At 42.4% G+C, this 21,289-nt stretch overlaps 1 protein-coding gene across 5 annotated transcripts in view; it reads left to right on the top strand.

Annotated features, from left to right (window-relative positions):
* Positions 1-14,647: 14,647 nt before the first annotated feature.
* NT5M (5',3'-nucleotidase, mitochondrial) overlaps positions 14,648-21,289 on the top strand; it is a 72,873-nt gene continuing 66,231 nt past the window's right edge. For 2 of the 5 annotated variants that reach the window (XM_070561191.1, XM_070561190.1), the window contains exons 1-2: positions 14,648-15,176; positions 18,119-18,219. In XM_070561191.1, coding sequence (XP_070417292.1) covers positions 14,853-15,176; positions 18,119-18,219 — 425 coding nt within the window. In that variant the 5' untranslated portion in view covers positions 14,648-14,852. The remainder of the gene's footprint in view (positions 15,177-18,118; positions 18,220-21,289) is intronic. The other 3 variants (XM_070561193.1, XM_070561188.1, XM_070561189.1) reach the window with 3 other exon arrangements.

Genomic DNA, 21,289 nt, shown 5'->3' with positions numbered 1-21,289 from the left:
GTTAATGGATGTGAAGTGATATCTAATTGTGGCTTTACTTTGCATTTCCCTGATAACTAATGATGTCGAGCATCTTTTCATGTGCTTATTGGCCATCTGGATATCTTCCCTAGTGAAATGTCTGTTTAAATGACTGACACTGCTGTAAATCTTGCAATGTTGTATCTTCATTTTTATTCAGGTCAAATATTTTCTAATTTTTCTTAGGATTTACTCTTTGATCCATGGGTTACTTAGAAGTATGTTTTTAGTTTACAGACATTTGGAGATTTTTCAGAGATCTTTCAGTGTTTGATTACTAATTTTATTCCATCGTGGTCAGAGAACATACTTTGTATGACTTGGATCCTTTTAAGTGTGTTGAGGTTTGTTTTATGGCCCAGAATGTGGACTGTCTTGGTAAATGTTCCACGTGCACTGGACAAGAATGTGTACTCTGCTGTTGTTATGCGGAGTGTTATAAAAATTTCAGTTAGTCAACTTGGTTGACAGTGTTGTTCAAGTCTTCCATATCCTTAACCAGTTTTCTGTCTACTTATTCTATCAGTTTTTAAGATAGAGATATTAAAATCTCAGACAATAATTGTGAATTCACCTATTTCTCCTTGCAGCTTTATGTATTATAAAATGCTATTTCCTTCATTCCATCTTTATGGTAATTTTTTATACATAATTCACATAACAAAATCCACCATTTAAAAGTTTACACTTCAGTGAGTTTTAGTAAGAAAGAAACCCCATATCTATTAGAAGTTAGTCCTAATTTCACCCTCCCCACAACTGGTGGCAACCACTAATCTACTTTCTATCTCTACAGATTTCCGTATTCTGGACATTTCACGTAAATGGAATTCTTCATTATGTGGCCTCTTGTGATTGGCTTATTTCATTTAGCATAATTACTTTGAGGTTCATCCATGTTGTAGCATGTGTCAGAACTTCCCTCTTTTTCAAGGCTGAATAATATTCCATTGTGTGTATATATTACACTTAGTTTATCCATTCATCTCTCAGTGGACACTTGGGTTTCTTCTACCTTTTGTCTATTATGAGTAAGGCTGCTATAAACATGGGTGTACAGATACCTGTTCAAGTCCTGGTTTTCAATTCTTTTGGGTATGTGCCAAGAAGTGAAATTGCTGGGTTATATGGTAATTCTATTTTTAATTTCTTGAGGCACTGCCATATGATTTTTCATAATGGCTATACCATTTTACATTTTCACCACCAGTGTACAAGGGTTTTGATTTCTTCCTATCCTCACCAACATTTGTTATTATCTGCTTTAAAAAAAATTTATAATAGCCACCCTAATGGATATGAAGTGGCATCTCGTTGTGGTTTTGATTTGTCTTTCCCTGAGGATCAGTGATCTTGAGCATCTTTTCACGTGATTGTTGGCCATTCACATATATTCTTTTGAGAAATATCTATTCAAGTCCTTTCCCCATTTCTTAATGTCACTTGCATTGTTTCTGACAAGAAGTCTGCTGTCATCCTTATCTTTGTTCCTCTGTGGATATTGCGTCTTTATTTTTCTGAAGACTTTTAAGATTTCCTCTTTATCACTGGCTTTCAGCAATTTGAATATGATATGTCTTGGTTTTCCCAAGCGCAAGGACTCCAATCACACATAACATAGAGGCAACAATAGAATTTAGGGGCTGGCCTGGTGGCACAGCAGTTAAGTTCACACGTTGTGCTTCTCGGAGGCCCAGGGTTCGCCAGTTCAGATCCCGGGTGTGGACATGGCACCGCTTGGCACACCATGCTGTGGTAGGCATCCCACATATAAAGTAGAGGACGACGGGCATGTTAGTAGAGGAAGATGTTAGCTCAGGGAGAGTCTTCCTCAGCAAAAAGAGGAGAATTGGCAGTGGTTAGCTCAGGGCTAATCTTCCTCAAAAAAAAATTAAAAAAAAAATAGAATTTATAGCACAGAGTTGGAGTTCCTGTAGTCAGGAAGTAGAAAAATATTTGAAGAAATAGTGGCTGAAAACCTTCTAAATTTGATGAAAACTATGAACCCACAGATTCAAGAAGCTCAACAAACCCTAAATACAATAAGGGTGAAGAAAACTACACCAATGCATATCCTTCTGAGACTGGAGAGTATTAAAGAAATCACAGATATCAAGAAAGTGATGCCATAAAGTTGTGTATGAATTCCTGATCTCATTTTCAGGCAATGCATGTGTGAATTGGAACCTAAATTGCACACCAAAGGCCTTGGGAACTGAACTATGAAGCAGACCACTTCCCACGTCTGAGACTGAGCACTGGGTGGTGCACACGCAGAATAGATGCAAACAGGACTGCAACAGCTTTGAAAACTGAATTGACAAAGCCACAGTCCACAGAAGGCTGGCAGGAAATGGTGAATTAAAGCTAACTGGTTTGATTGTCTGCTGAAACAAAGCAAAATAAAAAAAAATAAACATTCTCTATAGGATTTAAATAAGACTCAGCATTTCATAACATAACATTCATGACAGAATTCAAAATTACCTAATATATTAAGAACCAGGAAAATGTCAAATTCTCACAAGGCAAAAGACATTCATCCTATGTCAATTCATAGATGACACAGTTGTTGGGATTATCAGACAGACTTTAAGACAGTTATTATAACCACGCTCCAAGAAATAAGGATGAACACACCTGAAACAAATGGAAAGAGAGAGTTCCAGCAAAAAAAATTAGAAGATATGAAAAAGAATCAAATGGAAATTTTAGCACTGAAGAACATAAAAACTAAAAAATATGCTGGATAGGATGAATAGTAGAATGGAGATGAGAGAGGAAAGGGTCTGTGAACATGAAGATAGTTTGAGCTGAACAGCAGAAAGAAAAAAAAGAAAAAAAGAAAACCAGAGCCATAGGAACCCATAGAAAAATACCAAAAGGTCTAATATTCATGTCCTTGGAATTCCAAAAAGAGAGAAGAAAGAGTACAGTGTAGAAAAAAATGTGAAGAAATAATGGTTAAACACTTACCAAATTTTGCAAAAGAGTTGAATTTACAAATTGAAGAAGATCATCAAACCCCAAACAGGATGAACTCAAATGTATCCACCCCCAGACACATCATAATTAAACCCCTGAAAATAAAAGACAAAAAAATTGTAAGCAGCCAAAGAATAACAAAGCACTATATATAGGTGAAGAATGTTTTGATTGATTGAAAATTTCTCATCAGAAAACATAGAGGGCAGAAGACAGTGGAACAACACTTTTCAAGTTCTGAAAGAAAAGAACTGCCAGCACATAATTCTACATCCAGCGAAAATATCTTTCAGGAATGAAGGCAAAATAAAGACAGTCTCAGTGGAAAGAAAAGTAACAATTTCTCACATGCAGACCTGATCTAAAAGAAATGCTAAAGAGAGCTCTTCAGATGGACAGGAAAGAATATCAGAGGGAAACTTGGACTGAAGGAAGGGTAGGGGAAATGATGAATATCTGGGTAAATCTAATAGGCTATTTTTATCCTCTTAAATTCTTTAAAATATATGTAATGATTGAAATCAAAAGTTATAATACTGTCTGATGGGATTTCCACTGTTTGTAGACATAAAATGTGACAATTACAACAGAAAGGAGGAGGGTAAATGGACCTAATGGTGGTAAGGTTTCTACATTCCACCTGAAGCAGTAAAATAGTTACTCCAAGTAGTCTGTGAAAAGTTATGTACAGTAATCCTTAAGGTAATCACTAAAAAGCTATCCAAAGAGATGTAGTCAAAAACTCAATAGATACACTAAAATGAAATACTAAGGGGGCTGGCCCCGTGGCTGAGTGGTTAAGTTAGTGCGCTCCGCTGCAGGCGGCCCAGTGTTTCGTTGGTTCGAATCCTGGGTGCGGACATGGCACTGCTCATTGACCCATGCTGAGGCAGCATCCCACATGCCACAGCTAGAAGGACCCACAACGAAGAATATACAACTATGTACTGGAGGACTTTGGGGAGAAAAAGGAAAAAAAAAGAAAGAAATACTAAGGGGCTGGCCCTGTGGCTGAGTGGTTAAGTTTGCACGCTCCACTTCGGCAGCCCAGGGTTTCACCAGTTCGGATCCTGGGCATGGACATGGTACCGCTCATCAGGCCACACTGAGGCGGCGTCCCACATGCCACAACTAGAAGGGCCCACAACTAAAATATACAACTATGTACTGGGGGGATTTGGGGAGAAAATGGAAAAATAAAATCTTTAAAATGAAATGCTAAAAGAATTCAGATAATCCAAAAGAAGGCAGGTAAGGCAAAAGAGAGGAATAAAAAACAGAGGAAATAAACAGAAAACAAACATGAAATGGTTGACGTAAATCCAATCACATACACAATTACATTAAATATAAATGGTTTAAATACACCAATTAGAGAAGTGAGATTGTGAGAATGAATGAAAAAGTAAATTCAAGTAAATGCTATCTACAAGAAACTCACCTCAAACTAATGAAAGATAAAAAGTAAAAGAATGGAAGAAAATATGCCTTGCAAACAGCAATTGAAAGAAAGTCGAAGGTGGCTATACTAATATCAGACATGGAAAACTATGTGCAGAGAGCTGTTCATAGCTTTACTTTATTATCCTTATAATGTTTGTAGTTTCTCTAGTGATATATCCTACGAGAAAGTTAACAGGGATAAAGAGGTATGTTACATAATGATGAAAGAGTCAATTCACCAAGAGGGCATAACAATCTTAAATGCATACAAACCTAACACAATTTCAAAATATATGAAGCAAAAATTGATTTAAAAAAGCAGAAATGGACAAATCCATAGTTATTGTTGAAGACTTGAATTTTGCTCTGTAACTGATAGAACAAGTAGATGGAAAATCAGCAAGGAAGTAGAAAAACTGAACAACACCATCAAGCAAATCGTCTCATTGATATTTATAGAACTCTGCCCAATAACAGCAGCACACAAACTCTTTTCAAGTGCACATGGAACATTCACCAACATATATCGTATTGTGTGTCATAAAACAAGCCGTAACAAATTTAAAAGAACTGGAATTATAGAAAGCATGTTCTCTAAACAATAGAATTAAAGAAGTCAAAAACAAAAAGCTAACAGAAGCTTTCCCAATACTTGGACATTAAAGAACACACTTCTAAACAGTTATGGGTCAAATCAGAAGTCTCAAGAAGAATTGGATAATATTTTGAACTGGGTGAAAATTAAAATACAACATATCAAAATTTGTGGGATGCAGCTAAAGCAGTGCTTAGAGGAAATCGCATAACATTATATTAGAAAAGAAGTTCTTAAATCAACAATCTAAATTTTTAAGAAGACTACAGACAAATATCCTTCATGAACACAGACACAAAAATCCTCAACAGATTACCAGCAAATTGAATTCAGTAATATATAAAAAAGTCACATACCATCACTAAGCAGGGTTTATTCCAGGAATGTATGACTTGTTCACTGTTTGCAAATCAACATAATCTATCATATTAACAGCCTAAAGAAGAGAAACCATAGAATTATATAAATTAATGGATGCAGAAAATGCATTTATCAATGTTCAACATCTTTTCGTGATTCAAAAAAAACTCCCAGAAAATTAGGCATAGAAAAGAACTCCTTAATCTGATAAAAAGTATCTACAAAAAGGCCACAGCTAACATGATTCTTAATGGAAAGAGCGAATGCTTTCCCCTTAAGGTGGGGAAAAAGATAAGTATGTCCATTCTCACCATTCCTATTCAACATCATACTGGAAGTCGTAGCCAATGCAATAGGGCAAGAATAAAAGAAAAAGCAATAAAATTAACAGACTAGAAAAAAATAAATAAATCTGTCCCTATTCACAAACAGCAAAATTATCTATGTAGGATATCCCAAGAAATCTATAAAACAGCTTCTAGAACTAACAAGTGAATTTAGCAAAGTTGCAGGATACAAGATCAACATACAAAAATCAATCATATTTATATATAGTAGCAATGAACACTTGGAAATCAAAATTTTAAAAATACCAAAAAGTGAAATACCTAGGTAAAAATCTAACAAAACATGTTCAGGATTTGTGTACTGAAAACTGCAGAATGCCAACATAAGAAATCAAAGAAAACAGGACAGATTTTTTCCATTCATGAATTGGAATATTTGATATAGTTAATAATTCAAATCACTCCAAATTGATCTACAGATTTAGTGCAATTCCACTCAAACCCAGGAGGATTTTTTTTGTAGATAGAGACAAGCTCATCCTAAAATTTATATGGAAACCCAATGAAACTAGAATAGCTAAAACATTTTGAGAAACAAATTATAGAGCTCATACCAGCTGACTTTATGTCTTACCACAAAGCTAGAGTAATCAAGACAGTTTGGTATTGGCATAGGGATAAGCAATGGAACAGCATAAAGAGTCTAAAACGGACCCATACAAATATGGCTGATTGATTTTTTTTTTACAAAGGTGTAAAGTCAACTCAATGGAGAAAGAATAGTCTTTTCATCATATAGTGTTGGAAAATTGGACATCTACACACACACAAAAATGATTTCACACCCATTAGTATGGCTGTTGTTAAAAAATCAGAAAATAACAAATATCAAATATGGTAAATTGGAACCACTGTACGTGCTGGTGGCTATATACCCAAAAGAATTAAAAGCAGAGACTCCAACAGATATCTGTGCACACATGTTAATAACAGCATTACTTGCAATAACCAAAAGGTGCAAGCACCCAAGAGTCTATCAACAGATGAACAGATAAACAAAATGTGGTAAATCCATACAATGGAATATTACTTGGCCTTGAAAAGGAAGGAAATTCCAACACATGCTACAACATGGATGTACCTTTAAGATATGCTAAGTGAAACAAACTAGTCATAAAAGGACAAATATTGTAGGTACCTAGAGCAGTCAAATTAATAGAGACAGAAAGCAGAATAGTGGTTTCTAGGGGCTGTGGGGAGAGAGGATGGGAAGCTAGTGTTTAATGGATACAGAGTTTCAGTTTGGGAAGACTAAAAACTTGTAGAGATGAATGGTGGTGATGGTTGCACAATAATGTGAATGTACTTAATACCACCAAACCATACACTTAAAAGTGGTTAAAATGGTAAATTTTACGTTACATATATTTTACCACAATTTAAAAAATTGAACCCTAACCTAAACTTCAAACCTTACAATAATTAACTCAAAATGCATCATAGATCTTTGTAAAACTATATACTTTTAGAAGAAAACATAGAGCATCTTTGCGACCTTGAGTTGGGCAAAGAGTTCTTAGCTATGACATCAAAATTACAATCCATAAAAGAAAACATAGAAAAGGAAACAGATGAAGTGAACTTCATCAAAATTAAAATTTTTGCGTAGTGAAAGAAGCTGTTAAGAGAACGAAAAGACAATATGTGAAGTCACATATCAGACAAAGAACCTGTATCCAGAATATTTGAAGAAGTGCTAAAAGACAATTGTAAGAAAACAAACAGCGCAATAATTTTTTTTTTCAAAAGATTTAAATGGAAACCTCCCCAAGGAAGATAAAGAGATGGCAAACAAGCACATGAAAAGATGCTCAACATCACTAACCATTAGGGAAATGCATATTAAAACCACAATCAAGTACCACGACTTGCTAGAATGTCTAAAAATCAAACAAACAAAAAAACTCGAACAACTAAACAAACAGAAAGTTGACCAAACCAAATGCTGGAGAGGATGCAGAGGAACTTTCACACATTGCTGTTGAGATGAAAATGGTACAGCCACTCTGGAAGACAGTTCGACATTTCCTTATGTAGCTAAACATACACTTAGGTATATACTAGGTATTTACCCCAAATAAATGAAAAAGTCAGTTCACACAAAAACCTGTACCTGAATGTTTGTAGCAGCTGCACTCATAATTACCAATACCTGGAAACAACTCAAATTTCGTTTCAATGGGTGAACGGACATACAAACTGTGGTACATCCATGTCATGGAATATTGTTCAGTAATAAAAAGAAATGAACCACCAATACAGGAAACTTAGATTCATCTCAAAGGCATTATGTTGAATGAAAGAGGCTAGTCTGAAAACATCACATGCTGTATGGTTCCATTTTTATGACATTCTTTAGAATGTCCATGTGACATTCTATTTTACGTGTGGGCACGTGAAGCAGATCAGTGACTGCCCAGGGTCATGGGCGTGGGGAGTGTGTGGCCACAGGGGCAGCATGAGGGAATTTACGGGGAATTGTTCTGTATTCTGGATGTGGTGGTGGTTCCATGATGTACACATCTGTTAAAACTCCTTAAAGTGTACTCCATAAAAAGTCTATAATTCTGTATTTACATTTTACAAATAATAATTTTAAAATCCTAAAAAAATACAAAAGCTAATCAACACTCAAACATCTTAGTATTTAAAAACTTTGAGCCTTTAATTTCTACATAAAAACCAAATGGCCTGTAAATGTTACGGTATCTTCTTCTATCTGCTTAATATCAAAGGAAACTGAAATATATATCCTTAGGGCATAGCATATTTTTTCTTTTCTGTTTTTTTGACATATAACTCACATACCATAACCTTTCACTCTTTTACAATTCAGTTGTGCAATTCAGTTGTTCTTGGTAAGCCGCAAAGTTATACAACCATCACTACTATGTAATTTTAGAACATTTTCATCACACCAAAGAGAAACCCCATGCTCATTAGTAGTAACTCCCCATTGCCTCCCACCTCTTCCCATCCCCTGGCAACAACTAATCTACTTTCTACCTCTATGGATTTGTCTAATCTGGACATCACATATGAATGGACTCATGCAATATGTGACCTTGTGTGTCTGGCTTCTTTCACTTGCACGTCTTCAAGGTTCATCCATGTAGTAGCATGTGTCAGAATTTCCTTCCTTTTCAAGGCTGAACAATATTCCATTGTTGGATATACCACATTTTGTTTTTCTGTTCCTCGGTTGATGAGTATTTGTGTTGCTTCTACCTTTTGGTTATTATGAATATTGTATAAGCCCCTTTGGACATGTGTTTTCCATGTTCTTGGGTTCGTACTGAGGAGTGGAGCTTCTGGGTCATATGGTAACTCTATGTGTGACTTTTTGAGGAACTACTAAACTATTTTCCAAAGTAGTTGCACCATTTTACATGTCTACCAGCAATATACGAAATTCCTTGTTGCTTCACTTTCTTGCTTGCATTCAGTATTTTCAGTCTTTTCAATTTTAGCTGTTCTAGTAGGCGTCCAGTGGGATCTCATTGCAGTTTAGATTGGCATTTCCTTAACGACCAATGATATTGGTCGTTGAGCGTCTTTTCTGTGCCTACTGGCCATTTGTGTTTGTTGGCCATATCTTCTTCGGAGAAATGTCTTTTTATACTCGTTGCCCATTTTTGAATCGGAGTATATATTTGTCTTTTTACTGTTGAGTTGTAGGAGTTCTTTATATATTTTGGACACAAGTCCTTTCCAGACATATGATTTTCAAATATTTTCTCCCATTCTTTGGGTTATCTTTTCACTTTCTTAGTAGAGTTCTTTGAAGAACAAAAGTTTTTAATTTTGATGAAGTCCTTTATCTTTTCTTTGGTTATTTGGGTGCAGTATATTTGAAACACATCCTAACATACCTTTCCTTATCAGTCAGCTGGCTTCTTTCTCTTTACCCCTTCTGCTTGATAAGCCTCAGCCATAAGGTTTATTGCTGCTCTGGAAGGAGAAGGGCAGATAGCAACAATTAGAACAAAAAGGTCATTTGACTCAAAGTCAGCTTTTTGGTTGAGAGTTCTAAGCTACAAAAGTTCCCTCTACACATTGAAGGCAAAGCCTGGTTTTCTGTCTGAGGTTTGCTGTAAGTCCTATGTGGAGAGAATACTATGGAAAGAAGGTTCCCAGATACCTAGGGAGAAAGGGGAAAGAGCTTCTGGAACTGGGAGGTCGGCACACAGTAGGCCCTCGGTAAATGTAAGTTCTCTGTCCACCCCACCCAGTTGGCAGAAAATCTAGGTTAATGCAGAGACTGGAAGATCCCATGATGGGAAAGGATTGATCTGAAGTTGTATGGGCTTGATTCACAGGTCGCCTATGTTGGTACCAGCAGTGTGACTTGGGAAACGTCACTTCACTTCTCCGAAGCTTTTCCCACCCTGTGAAATGGTGACGTCTACCTCCTGGGGCCATTGTGAAGATACCATCAGATGAAGTGCTCTGCATACTGTGTGTAAGTCATCGTGATGATAGAAAACAACACGCGAGGCAGTACAACTGATGTGTACTGAGTGCCAACCAGGCGCATGACTAGTTCCAAATGCTTTAAATGTAAATCTCACGTCATTCTGTAACGACTCTAGAGGCAGGTGCTACTATCATCCCCATTTTACAAATGAGGACGTTTAATCCAAGCGATGTTTAAAAACATGTCAAAGTATCACAACTGACAAGTGACAGAGTCGGGGCTAAAACCCAGGCAATGAAGTTTGTGCAGACTTCATTGACTCCCCCACCTTCTAAGGACACTGGGCCCAGGCCCCACACAAAGGACTGTGTCTGGGCTTGGGGCCAAAGATGGCCACTTTGGCCTTGACTCTAAGGCACAAGTTACAAAAAATATGTCCTGCATCATGTTCCTTGTCTGGGCTCGCCACCCGACGGGCACCTGACAGAACTTTAGAAACATCCCATCCATGAAAACAAAAACGATAAAAACACCCCATCCGTGGGAACAAGAAGAAATAACTCAAAATATCCAAATGTCTAAAACTTTGAGTCGGAACCCAGAGAAACCTTGGGATAAAAGGGAGTCACAGGCATAGAATAATTGGAGGTCTCACTGAGGAAAGGACGCTTTGCCTCAGACCTGGACAATCAGCATCCCACCCGTCGTACAAACTATTGGGACTTCCCCGGCTGATTGTGGCATGGATGTTGTAAGTACCGATTTGTTGTTCCCCTTTATCCCTGCTCCTTGTTCTGTTTCCCTTTGTCAATAAACTTGGATTGCTTAAACAACCAAGTAGCCTTGGTGGTACCTGTCATCCTTGCCCTTTGCGGCTGTGGGCAGCAAAGCTCCAGAACCTGCACCTCAGTCGCTGCTTTACAGTGCAAAGACCGCCCTTCAATCAAAGCCACTAATGCATGGAGACCATTTCACAGAGCCTGGCACGTGGGAGACACTCAATCAAGGGTAGTAGCATTATGAACATCGTGGCAAATGGAGTCAGACTGTCTGGATTTGAATCCCAGTTCTAACATTTACCTAGTGTATTAGTGATCTACTGATGAGCAAAAAATACTCCCATACTTAGAGGTTTGAAACATCAAACATTTACCATCTCACACAGTTTCTGAGTTACAAATCTGAGAGCAGCTGAGTAGGGTGGTTCTGAGCCAGGATCTCTCATGAGGTTGTGGTCAAGATGTCTACTGAGGCTGCATCATTTGAAAGCTTGACTGGGGCTGTAGGACCTGCTTCCAAGACTATACGCTCACTTGGCTGTTGTGGGGAGGTCTCAGTTCCTCTCTGGTTCTTGGCGGGAGGCCTGAGTTCCTCATTATGGGGACCTCTCCATAGGGTTGTTTGAATGTCCTCAGATGTGGCGGGGTGAGTGATCCGAGACAGGGAAAGAGAGAAAAAGAAAGGGAGAGAGCAAGGAGGAAGCCACAATGCCGTTTACGACCATTCCTGGAAGTTACAAACCATCACTTCCCTCACATTATTCATTAGAAGCAAATGACTAAATCCAGCCCACTTCCAAGGGGACAGGAATTCAGCTCCACCTCTAGAAGGGAGGAGGGTCAAAGTCGTTTGTTTTAAATTACCACACCAAGGGGCGAATTATTAATCTCTCTCTGCCTCAGTGGTTTCCTTTTCTAAAATGGGTTAATATTAATGTTCTTCATGGCAGTTTTGTGGGGATTTAGTACGACAATTTACATAAAGAGCCTAGGTGGCGCCTGACACATAGTAGGCATCCATATAAGTTAGCCACGATTAGCATTTATTTTCAGCTGTGTTGAACATGGTGAAGTCTCTCGTCTCTTAGTCTGGATTTTCTCACCTGTCAAATAGGATTAACATCTGCTCTGCTCAAGGCACTCAAAAGCCGTTTGTTGACTACAAGAATGAATGAATTTATTGAACACATACTATATGCCAGGACCTGTTCTAGGCACTAGGGACACATCAGTAAACAAACCAGACTAAGTTTTTACCCTCATGGAACATACATTCTGAAGGGGGAGACAAAAAATAAAAACCTACAAGAAATAATAAGGAAAATAATTTTTGAAATGATAATAAAATAAACCACGGGATATATGCAAAATGAAACCCACTGAGACACCACTATCCACTCAGCAGAATGGCTAAAATGAAAAAGATGGACAACATCAAATGTTAGTGAGTATGTGGAGCAAACAGAACTCTTGCACATTGCTTGTGGGAGTGTAAAATGGCAGAATCACTTTGAAAAATGTCTGGCAGTTTCTTATAAAATTAAACATATATCTGGTCTATGACTCAGTTATTCCACTCTGAGGTGTTTACCCGAGAGAAAAAATACATCCACACAAACACTTGTACGAATGTTCATAACAGCTCTAGTCAGAATAGCCGCAAACTAGAAACCAATGACCATCAACAGGAGAATGGACAAACTGAGGCATATTCATGCAATGAGAGAATTCAGCAGTAAAAGAAACAAACTTTTGGTACATCAACAACACGAATGACTCTCAAAAACATAATGAGTGAAAGAAGTCAGTCACAACGAAGTACATAGCGTACAAGCCCATTTCTAGTTCTAGAACAGGCAAAACTCATCTATGGTGGAAAAAATTAGCAAAGCGGGAGAAGGGGCTGATGGAGAAGGAACAGGAACTTTCTTGAAAGATGGAGACATGCTATAGCTTCACTGTTTGACCTGCCGGCCACGAGCCAGATGGCTTGTTTAAATTTAAATTATTTAAAATGAAATAATATGGAAAATCCAGTCCCTCAGTCTCAGTAGCTACATTTGAATTACTCAATAGCCACATGTGGTGAGTGTCTACTGCGTCTGGACAGCACAGAGCGTTTCTGTCACTGATGACGGTTCTATCGGGCAGCACTGCTCTACATCGTCTGGGGAGGCATTTGTCAAGACCCGTGGAATGCTAAAGTTAAGATTTGTGCATTTCATTTGTAAGATTTACCCTTAAATATGTTGAACTCATTTAAAGCTACCTAGGCTGACATATTTAGGGGTGAAGTGTACTGCTGTCTGCAGCTTACTTTGAAATGCATCAGAGAATAAATGGACTGATGGACGGGTAGAGGGATGGAGACAGGCGCTGAGGTATATTAAAGCAAATATAGCAAACTGTTAACTACAGAATCCAGGTGGTTGTATATGTATCTTCATTGTACAGTTCTTTCAAGTTTCCTGTATGAAAATTTTCATAGTAAAATGACAAAGAAAAACACGGTGATGTAATTGAAGAATGACTATCAAGGTGGAGAAGCACGTGTGAAATCTTAGTTAGGGGGTCAGAAAATAATCAGCAAAGGTTCTTGCAGGGATCACATTCACCCATTTATTCAAGAGGCAGGCATGGATCAGACCTGATTCCCGCCCTTGAATCGGGGAGATGCCATCAGGGTGACCCGTTGTGCCAGGGTGCTGAGAACCTTCTATGTGGCTGAGTCCGGGCATGGGTCAGTGGGACCCCACAGCTCACATACTTTTCTAGCTGTGCCACACTGCTTCCTCGCTGGCCCCTGACCGTCTCTCTGACCTCACTTTGGACCACCTGTCCCTCACCATACTTTCAGGAAGACCCAAAAATGGCAGTTCCATAAGCATGAGGACTTGGTTCACCACTCGATATCCACTGCCCAGCACATCGGAGATGCTCAGCAAGTGTGCCAAGGAAACATAAGAAGGAAAACTGTCACCTTGCTGGCCTTCTCTCCACCCCTGGGGCCTCACCCCCTGCTCAGGCCTTGCAGCTGCTCTTGCTGTCTGGACCACTGGTCTCTGGTTCTTACAAGCTCCTTCTCATTATTTAGGTCTCTGCTTCAGCATCACCTCCCACAAGAGGCCTTCCCTGACCACCTGGCAGTCCCCTCACCTCTCCGTCATTACATCACCCTTTTTTTTTTTTTTTAAAGCAACCTATGCAGGGGTACATAACAATATTTATTTATAGGTTTAGTTGAAAATCAACAGTTTTATGAAGGCTCTGTGATGTTTGCAAGGTCTTCATTTGCTCTGCTAACGCCAGGCTCGCCCCAGATGCCCACTGTAAAGCGGGAGACTTCAGAGCGTACATCACCCGATCTTGGTTCCTTCACGCTACCGTCACTTCTTGAAGTTATTTGGCCTGTTTGGTAGGTTTATTTGCTTTTTGTCTGTTTCCCCTTCAAAACCTAAGTTCCAGAAGGGCAGGGGTCTTCTCTGTTTTGTCCACAGCCCGACACAGTAAGTGCTGAATGAACATCGCAGCGACACAGGCTTGCTCCCTGGGTGCGCACTGTTCTTCCATCCTCGGGGTTGCGGTGGGAGGAGAGAGCCAGCTCCAGGGTCTTGGGAGAAGGTGGGGGCGCAGACCCAGCCTCCAGGACAAGCCTTATGGCCCCGCCCCTCGGGCCCCGCCTCCGCGGGGGCGCGTGTTCCTTTAAGGGCGGCGCGCGCCGCAGCCTCGCTCTGGGGTCGGAGCCTGCGCGCTGGGGCCCCGCGCGCCCCCCGCGCCCCCCGTGCCCCCCGCGCGGCCCCCTCCCGCAGGGCCCTCTCCTTCCCGGCGGTCATGGCCGGCGGTCCGAGGCGGCCGGGCGGCGCAGCCCCGGCCTCGGCGCCCGCAGCGAGCGCCCGCGGGGGGCCATGATCCGGCTGGGCGGCTGGTGTGCGCGGCGGCCCCGCGGCGCGGCAGGCCCGGCAGGGCGGCGCTGGGCGGCGGGCGGGCCGGCGGGCCGGGCGGGCGGCCGCGCCCTGCGGGTGCTGGTGGACATGGACGGCGTGCTGGCCGACTTCGAGGGCGGCTTTCTCCGAAAGTACCGCGCGCGCTTCCCCGACCAGCCCTTCATCGCGCTGGAGGACCGGCGCGGCTTCTGGGTGTCGGAGCAGTACGGCCGCCTGCAGCCCGGGCTGAGCGTGAGCATCCCCCGCGCGCCCGCCCCCCGGGGCTGGGAGCCCGCCTGGCCTTGGGTGGGTCACCGCCTCGAGCCTCGGGTGGGCCTCTGGTAAAACAGGGTCCTGGGGAGGACCCAGGGTGCAGCGCCGGGCGCAGCCCAGCGCTGACCGTTGGCTCTCATCGAGGGCTTCTCAAAATTCAGGAGAATATAAAGCATAGTATAGCTAACTCTCCATCTCCAGCCGACTTTTTAATTTTTGGTGTATTTGGCCTGAAGTATTTGGTTTGTAAATTTTTTAAAATAAACGTTCCAAGTAAAGCCCTCCTTGACCCTTGCTGCAGTCACATTTCTGTTTCTTCCTCATGAATTTGATGAGTGTCTTTACTATTCTTTTTTGCCCTTTTCTGTGAAAGCATAGCTCCCAGAGAGGTTGAGTGACTTTCTGGACGTCACACAGTCAGTCAGTGGTCAAGGTAGGGTAGGATCTGCTCCTTGGTTTATCCCCTTGCTCTCCTGACCCTGCTGAGTGCAAAGGACCCCACCTACCTGACTCCCGCTGGGCTCTGCCCTCTGCACCCATGATGGATGCAGGCCAGCGTCCAGGCGGGTTTACAGACAGAGAGCTTGGTTTTAAATTTGAGCTGTGTCGTGAAGGGAATGGGGAATTTTGCCGTGCACAGACTCAGAGAGGCTGGGTGCTTTCTGCCCCCCCCCCCCCCCCGCCCACCGCATTGGCCACCTCAGGGCACTGTGGGAGGATCTGATGGTGACCCTGGAGCCTGTTTTGTAGCCACAGGTTGCATTATCTTCTCTGTGGGGTGGGCATGATTATTGCCATTATGCAGGTGAGGAAACTTGTCCCAAGTCACATGGCTAGTAAGGGGCTCAGTCAGGATTCAAACTCCAGACTTTCTGCCCCCCAAGCGTATTCAGCTTCGCCACCTGAAGTCCTGTTCTCACTTGTTCTCACAAGTGACTTTTCTTTTGACATATGTAAGGCACGTTGACAATAATTTGGTTTGTTGAAGGGCAGGTGTTAAAAAGGAAATCAAGCGTCATTTCTCTTCATTAGCACCAGGCACTTCGGAAGGCGACTTTCCCAGAGCCAGTGGACTGACTTCTCCCCGGCCTGATACCTAATCGGAAACTTTGAACCCAAGAGAATACCCTGGCAGTTTCTGTAGCCTTGGTAACGTGCTGTCCTGCTGTGTATGTGTCGCTTATAGACAGCAGCACTGGTACTCTGGGCACCTTATTTCCTCCCCAGAACTGTTTAGGGGGATGAAACTAAGCCCACCCCAACTGTGAAAAAGCAGCTTTTCCAGTCTGCTGTGCAGGTGTGCAGACTCCAGCTCTAAGGAGATGAGTCACCGTTTTCCGAGTACAAGGCAGAGGAGCAGAGCTCCTGGGGTGCTCGGAACGGGGTGCTCTGGGAGTGACCTGCTCATTTCTGCTGCTTCTGGGAACGTTGCAGGCAGCTGGTTTTAATAGATGAAGACATGCCCTTCATCCCCAGCACAGCTTACAGCAGGATACCTCTGGCTCTCCCCTTGGCCGAGCTGGCCCGGCATCTGCTGGTGAAAACAACCAGCCAGCCAACCCCGGGTCCCTGTGTAGGCATTTCTACTTCACACAATACTACTCTGTCCTGTTCCCTTTGATCTCCACATTGCTCTGAGAGGTAAAGAGGGCAGAGGTGGAAGGCAAAGCTTATTGTAACTGACTTAGAATCTTACGCTGTTCGGACAGGTGAGGAGCTGAGCCCAGAGAGCGAAAGTGTCTTGACTGGGGTTTCGGAGCAAGTTACTGAAGGGGGGAGGGAGGGGATCCTGGGGTGCTGATTCCTGAGTCAAGGCGGTTAGCCCAGGGTCGCACAGGAAGGCCCAGTCCTTCTGACTCCCACGTCGAGCGTACTTTCCAGCATTCCACGTTGCCTCCGTGTGAGTCAGAACCTCCACGTTCAAGTTCTGACAGTATCACTTTGATACTGCATGTTATCGATAAGCACTGGTTTGTTTAAGCCCATACTGTTCACAAGAGTATTGCCAGTGTGGCCTCAGTGTACTCCACCCACAGGAGTGACGTGGTGGTGGCACTTGTTCTGGAGCAGCTTCTGACCTGGCAGGGGCACTTCCTGCACTGCACACATGGGGTTAGGTTCCTACTTCTCAGAGGCTGGGGTATGTCTCCCCTCCCTAGTCCTGGCCCTGGAAAGGTGTGGCATTCTGCAAACTTGATTTTGGTGTGGCAGCATAAGGTGGAAACGCCTAGCCTGGGAGTTGGAGATGGGATTCTACTCACAGTTTGGCCACCGTTTCGCTGTGTAACGTTAAGTAAATCCCCGTTCTGAGGCTTGGTTTTATTATATGTAAAATGACGGTCTGGATTTTTGGCTTGCAAACTGAAAAAACAGCAGAATACTTTTTAAACAAAATATTTATTGGTATCTCAATGCATAAACCAGATAAAAGAGCTGTTCCGGTTGATGTCGGTGAGGGGCCTGGAGCTCTGGCCAGTTGGCCTTCTACCCACACCCGCATTATTCGGGAAGACACAGCAGTGCTCTTAAGGATCTCTGAGTTTCTCTGGAATTTAAGGACTCTAGTGCTCTGGCAAGACCTGGTCCCTCCTCAGAGCCTGCAGGCTGCTGCTGGCTGCTGGAGTCAAGCATACGTAAGGCTCGTGGTGATGGCCCTGTGTCCCAGACGGCTCCAGCAGCCCCTGCAGCCGAGCACACTTCAGAGTCCACAGCCCCTAACACCTTAGCTGGTCTCTGCTGCCTCCTCGCAGAAGTCAGATCCCTCCTGGAGAGCGGCTGGAACACACGCAAGCTCGTGTAATCCTCTGCCTCCCCGCAGGAAATAAGTCCTTGGGGGTGTCTGTGGGGGTGGTGGTGAGGGGAACGTGGAAGGCCCACCTGCTTGTCAGCAGCCCTCCCCAGCCACAGCATCCTCTGTGCCACGAGGCAGGGTGCCGAGGACTCTGAAAGTCACCTGCTTCTCTTTGTCTTCTCAGGAGAAGGCCATCAGCATATGGGAGTCAGAGAATTTCTTTTTTGACCTTGAACCTCTCCCGGGGGCTGTGGAAGCTGTGAAGCAGATGGCCAACCTAGAAAAGTAAGTTTGTCTCCTCGCTTCCCAGTGTCTGCACCTTCTTCTTGCCATTACCTCCCCTTCTATCTCCCTCCCTTCTCTCTCCTCACCCATTTCACAGGACCATGCTTGTTTCATTGTCGTTGGACTCAAGTTTGTAGGTTATTAAGATGTTTTGATCCAGTAACTTGAGAAAATATCGAGTCTAATTTAACTGGGTTCGCTGGATGTTCAGAGTTCATTTATTCAGCCAGTATCTGAGAAGGGACTGGTAGATGCTGCTGGGTACCCATGATACAGAACAAACACAAACGTGGTTCTTGCTCTTGTGGAGCCCGCAGTCCAGCCGAGAGCACGTGTTACACAAAGAATCACACACGTGAAGATAATTACAGATTGTTATAAGTGCTGGGAAGAAAAAGATGAGGCGTGTGAAGAGGTGCCACAGGAGACCTAAGGACAAAGGATGATTAAGGAAGCAGGAGTACTGTTTTGTTCGAGTGAAATGACTGGTTCTGTAGCTGAAGCCCCGACTCCATAGCCATTGCCCACTGTCCACTGAATTCCGTTAGCCGGTACAACTATGTGCTTCCCTGAGGACTTTTTAAAAATCGCTTGATTTGAAGTGTACCCATTTGAAGTGTACAATTCAGTGGTTTTAAAATATGCTCACAGAGTTGTGCAACCATCACCATAGTCAATTTCATCACCCCAAAAAGAAACTCTATACCCCTTCCTGCCCTCCCCCTGCAGCCCTTGGCAACCACTGTGTACTTTATGTCTCTGTTGATTTGCCTATTCTAGACATTTCCTACAATATGTGGTCTTTTGTGACTGGCTTCTTTCATTTGACATACACGTTCCAGGGTTCATCCGTGTTGTAGTGTGAATCAGTACTTCATTCCTTTTCATTGCTGAATAATATTCCATTGTGTGGATATGCCCGTTTGAAGTGTACAATTCAGTGGTTTTAAAATATGCTCACAGAGTTGTGCAACCAGTCTGGGAAGTGCAAGTCTGGACCATATCATTGGTCCTTTACTTCCATTTTGGCTATTAACTGGGTGGAAGATTCCTAAGGTCAGTCAGTGCCGACTATATGAGAGACTCAAACAGTGTGAAGAGATGTGAAAACATGTGAGTTGCCCATTTTCGCCTCTCTCCCTACATATATCCCCCTTCAGCCCACTCTTTTGGCCTTAGTAGACGATTTAGGGTGTACGCTTCCAGACCTTTTAAAATGCATTTACATATGTATTTATGTATAGATTTGTAATTTATATGTTCCACCCAGCAGCCAGAGTGATATTTTTAAACCAAATTCTGGTGATGTTGGTCCCCTCTTAAAACCCTCTCTTGGCTTCCTGTTGCACTGAAATAAACCCTAACCCGCCAGGCCAGTGAGGCTGTCATTGTGACCTGGCCCTGCCACCTCTTGACCTCTTCTCACCTGCTCGAGGCACACTGGCTTATTTTCTGCCCTGTGGTTGTGCCACGCTTATTTCTGGCCTTATGGCCTCTGTTCTTATTATATCTCTTGGAAAGTTTCTCCTCTGGTTCTTTGCGTGGCCACATCATTTTCGTCCTTCAGCTCTGAGCACCTTGAATGTCACCTCTTCAAAGAGGCCATCCCTGACTGCCACGGCTAAAGTGGCCACCATCCCCCCCAGTCATTCTGCCGCATTGCCTGGGCGCCCACTCTATGCTGGGATGGTGTGTCTGTGCTTGTCCCTTCCTCTTTTGAGTGTTGGCTTCCGGAGGTCAGGGATTGGCTTGGTTACACCTTTCTTCTCAGGCCTAGAGTGATACCTGGCATATGGTACACACTCAGATATTTGCCAAATGAATATTCACGTAGTAGCTGTTGGGTTTATTCTGTCTGTAGCTTTCTCTTGTTCGCTTAACAATATGTGCTAGATATTTTCCATATCAATACTATGGAACTATCTTATTCTTTTTACCTACTATATAGTATTTTATCATACACATATACCATAGTTTATTTAATGATTTCCATACGACTTTTAAGCTGTTTTTCATTTTTTCTTGTATATGAGGGCTGCAGTGAGGTCTTGGTGTACGTGTGCAAGTATTTCAGTACAGTAGTCGACTAGCTGGATCAAAGCCATGTGCATTTAAACTGTTGGTGGATACTTAGTCATGCATGCTATCCTTTTAGTAGTAACAACTAGCAGAGTATATGCCTCATAAAATGCCCTCAGTCAACATGAATTGTCCTTAAAGGGGCATTTGATGTGTAAAAATAGCCAAAACTTATTTGGAGTCAATGCTAGCAAATAAGTGAGTCATATCTGAATTTCCCTGATGCTTAGAATGTAATGGATTTCAGTGTACATTGAATAGGAAACTCATGATGCCTCAAGCAACGAGTACTTTCTGATGTGATTGTAACCGGCTTCAGAGGGAAGTCAGTCCCTAAGAGAAGGCCAAAGAATGTTTGCCCTAAAAAAATACAGCATATGGTTAGTTTTTGAAAATTAAAAAATGGATAAAAAGTTATTCATAATCTCACCACTTTGAAACCACTGCTTTCTTACATTTTGGTATTTTTGTTTGAGTTTTCTTTCATATGTATATGTATTTTTCCATAGTTGTTGTTATATCTAACTCCCAACACGTATTAAGCGATCGTATTTGTCAAAACAAGCATTTGACATCCTAGGGCACTACTTTTGAAGGAAACATCTCATTTAGGACAAGTTTAGATGTGCTTAAACCTGTGTTTAAACGTGGGTCTCGTTACTCTGTTGTGGAGCCTGGAATAAGAGACAGTTCATTCACTCACTAAACAGATTCGTTTGTCACTTACTATGTGCCTGGCACCGTCTAGCCCTGGAGATGTATTTGTAAATAAGACACCTAAGGTCCCAGGCCACAAGGAGTTGACGTTACAGGGGAGGATGACAACAAGTAAACGGAGTAATTTCAGATTGCAGTAAGCTTTGTGCAGGCAATAAACACGGTGGTGTGTTGGGAGTAGGTGGGAAAGGGGCTGCTCCAGGTGGTGGGGAGGTTTCTCTGAGGAGGTAACATTTGGCCTCAGACCTGAGGGTAGGAATGAACTGCTAGTTCG

Source organism: Equus przewalskii, chromosome 10 (assembly GCF_037783145.1).
Source record: "Equus przewalskii isolate Varuska chromosome 10, EquPr2, whole genome shotgun sequence".
In the NCBI taxonomy this organism is placed as follows: Eukaryota; Metazoa; Chordata; class Mammalia; order Perissodactyla; family Equidae; genus Equus; species Equus przewalskii.
Note: the sequence above shows the minus strand (reverse complement) of the source record. Positions and strands in the feature narration are given on the sequence as shown.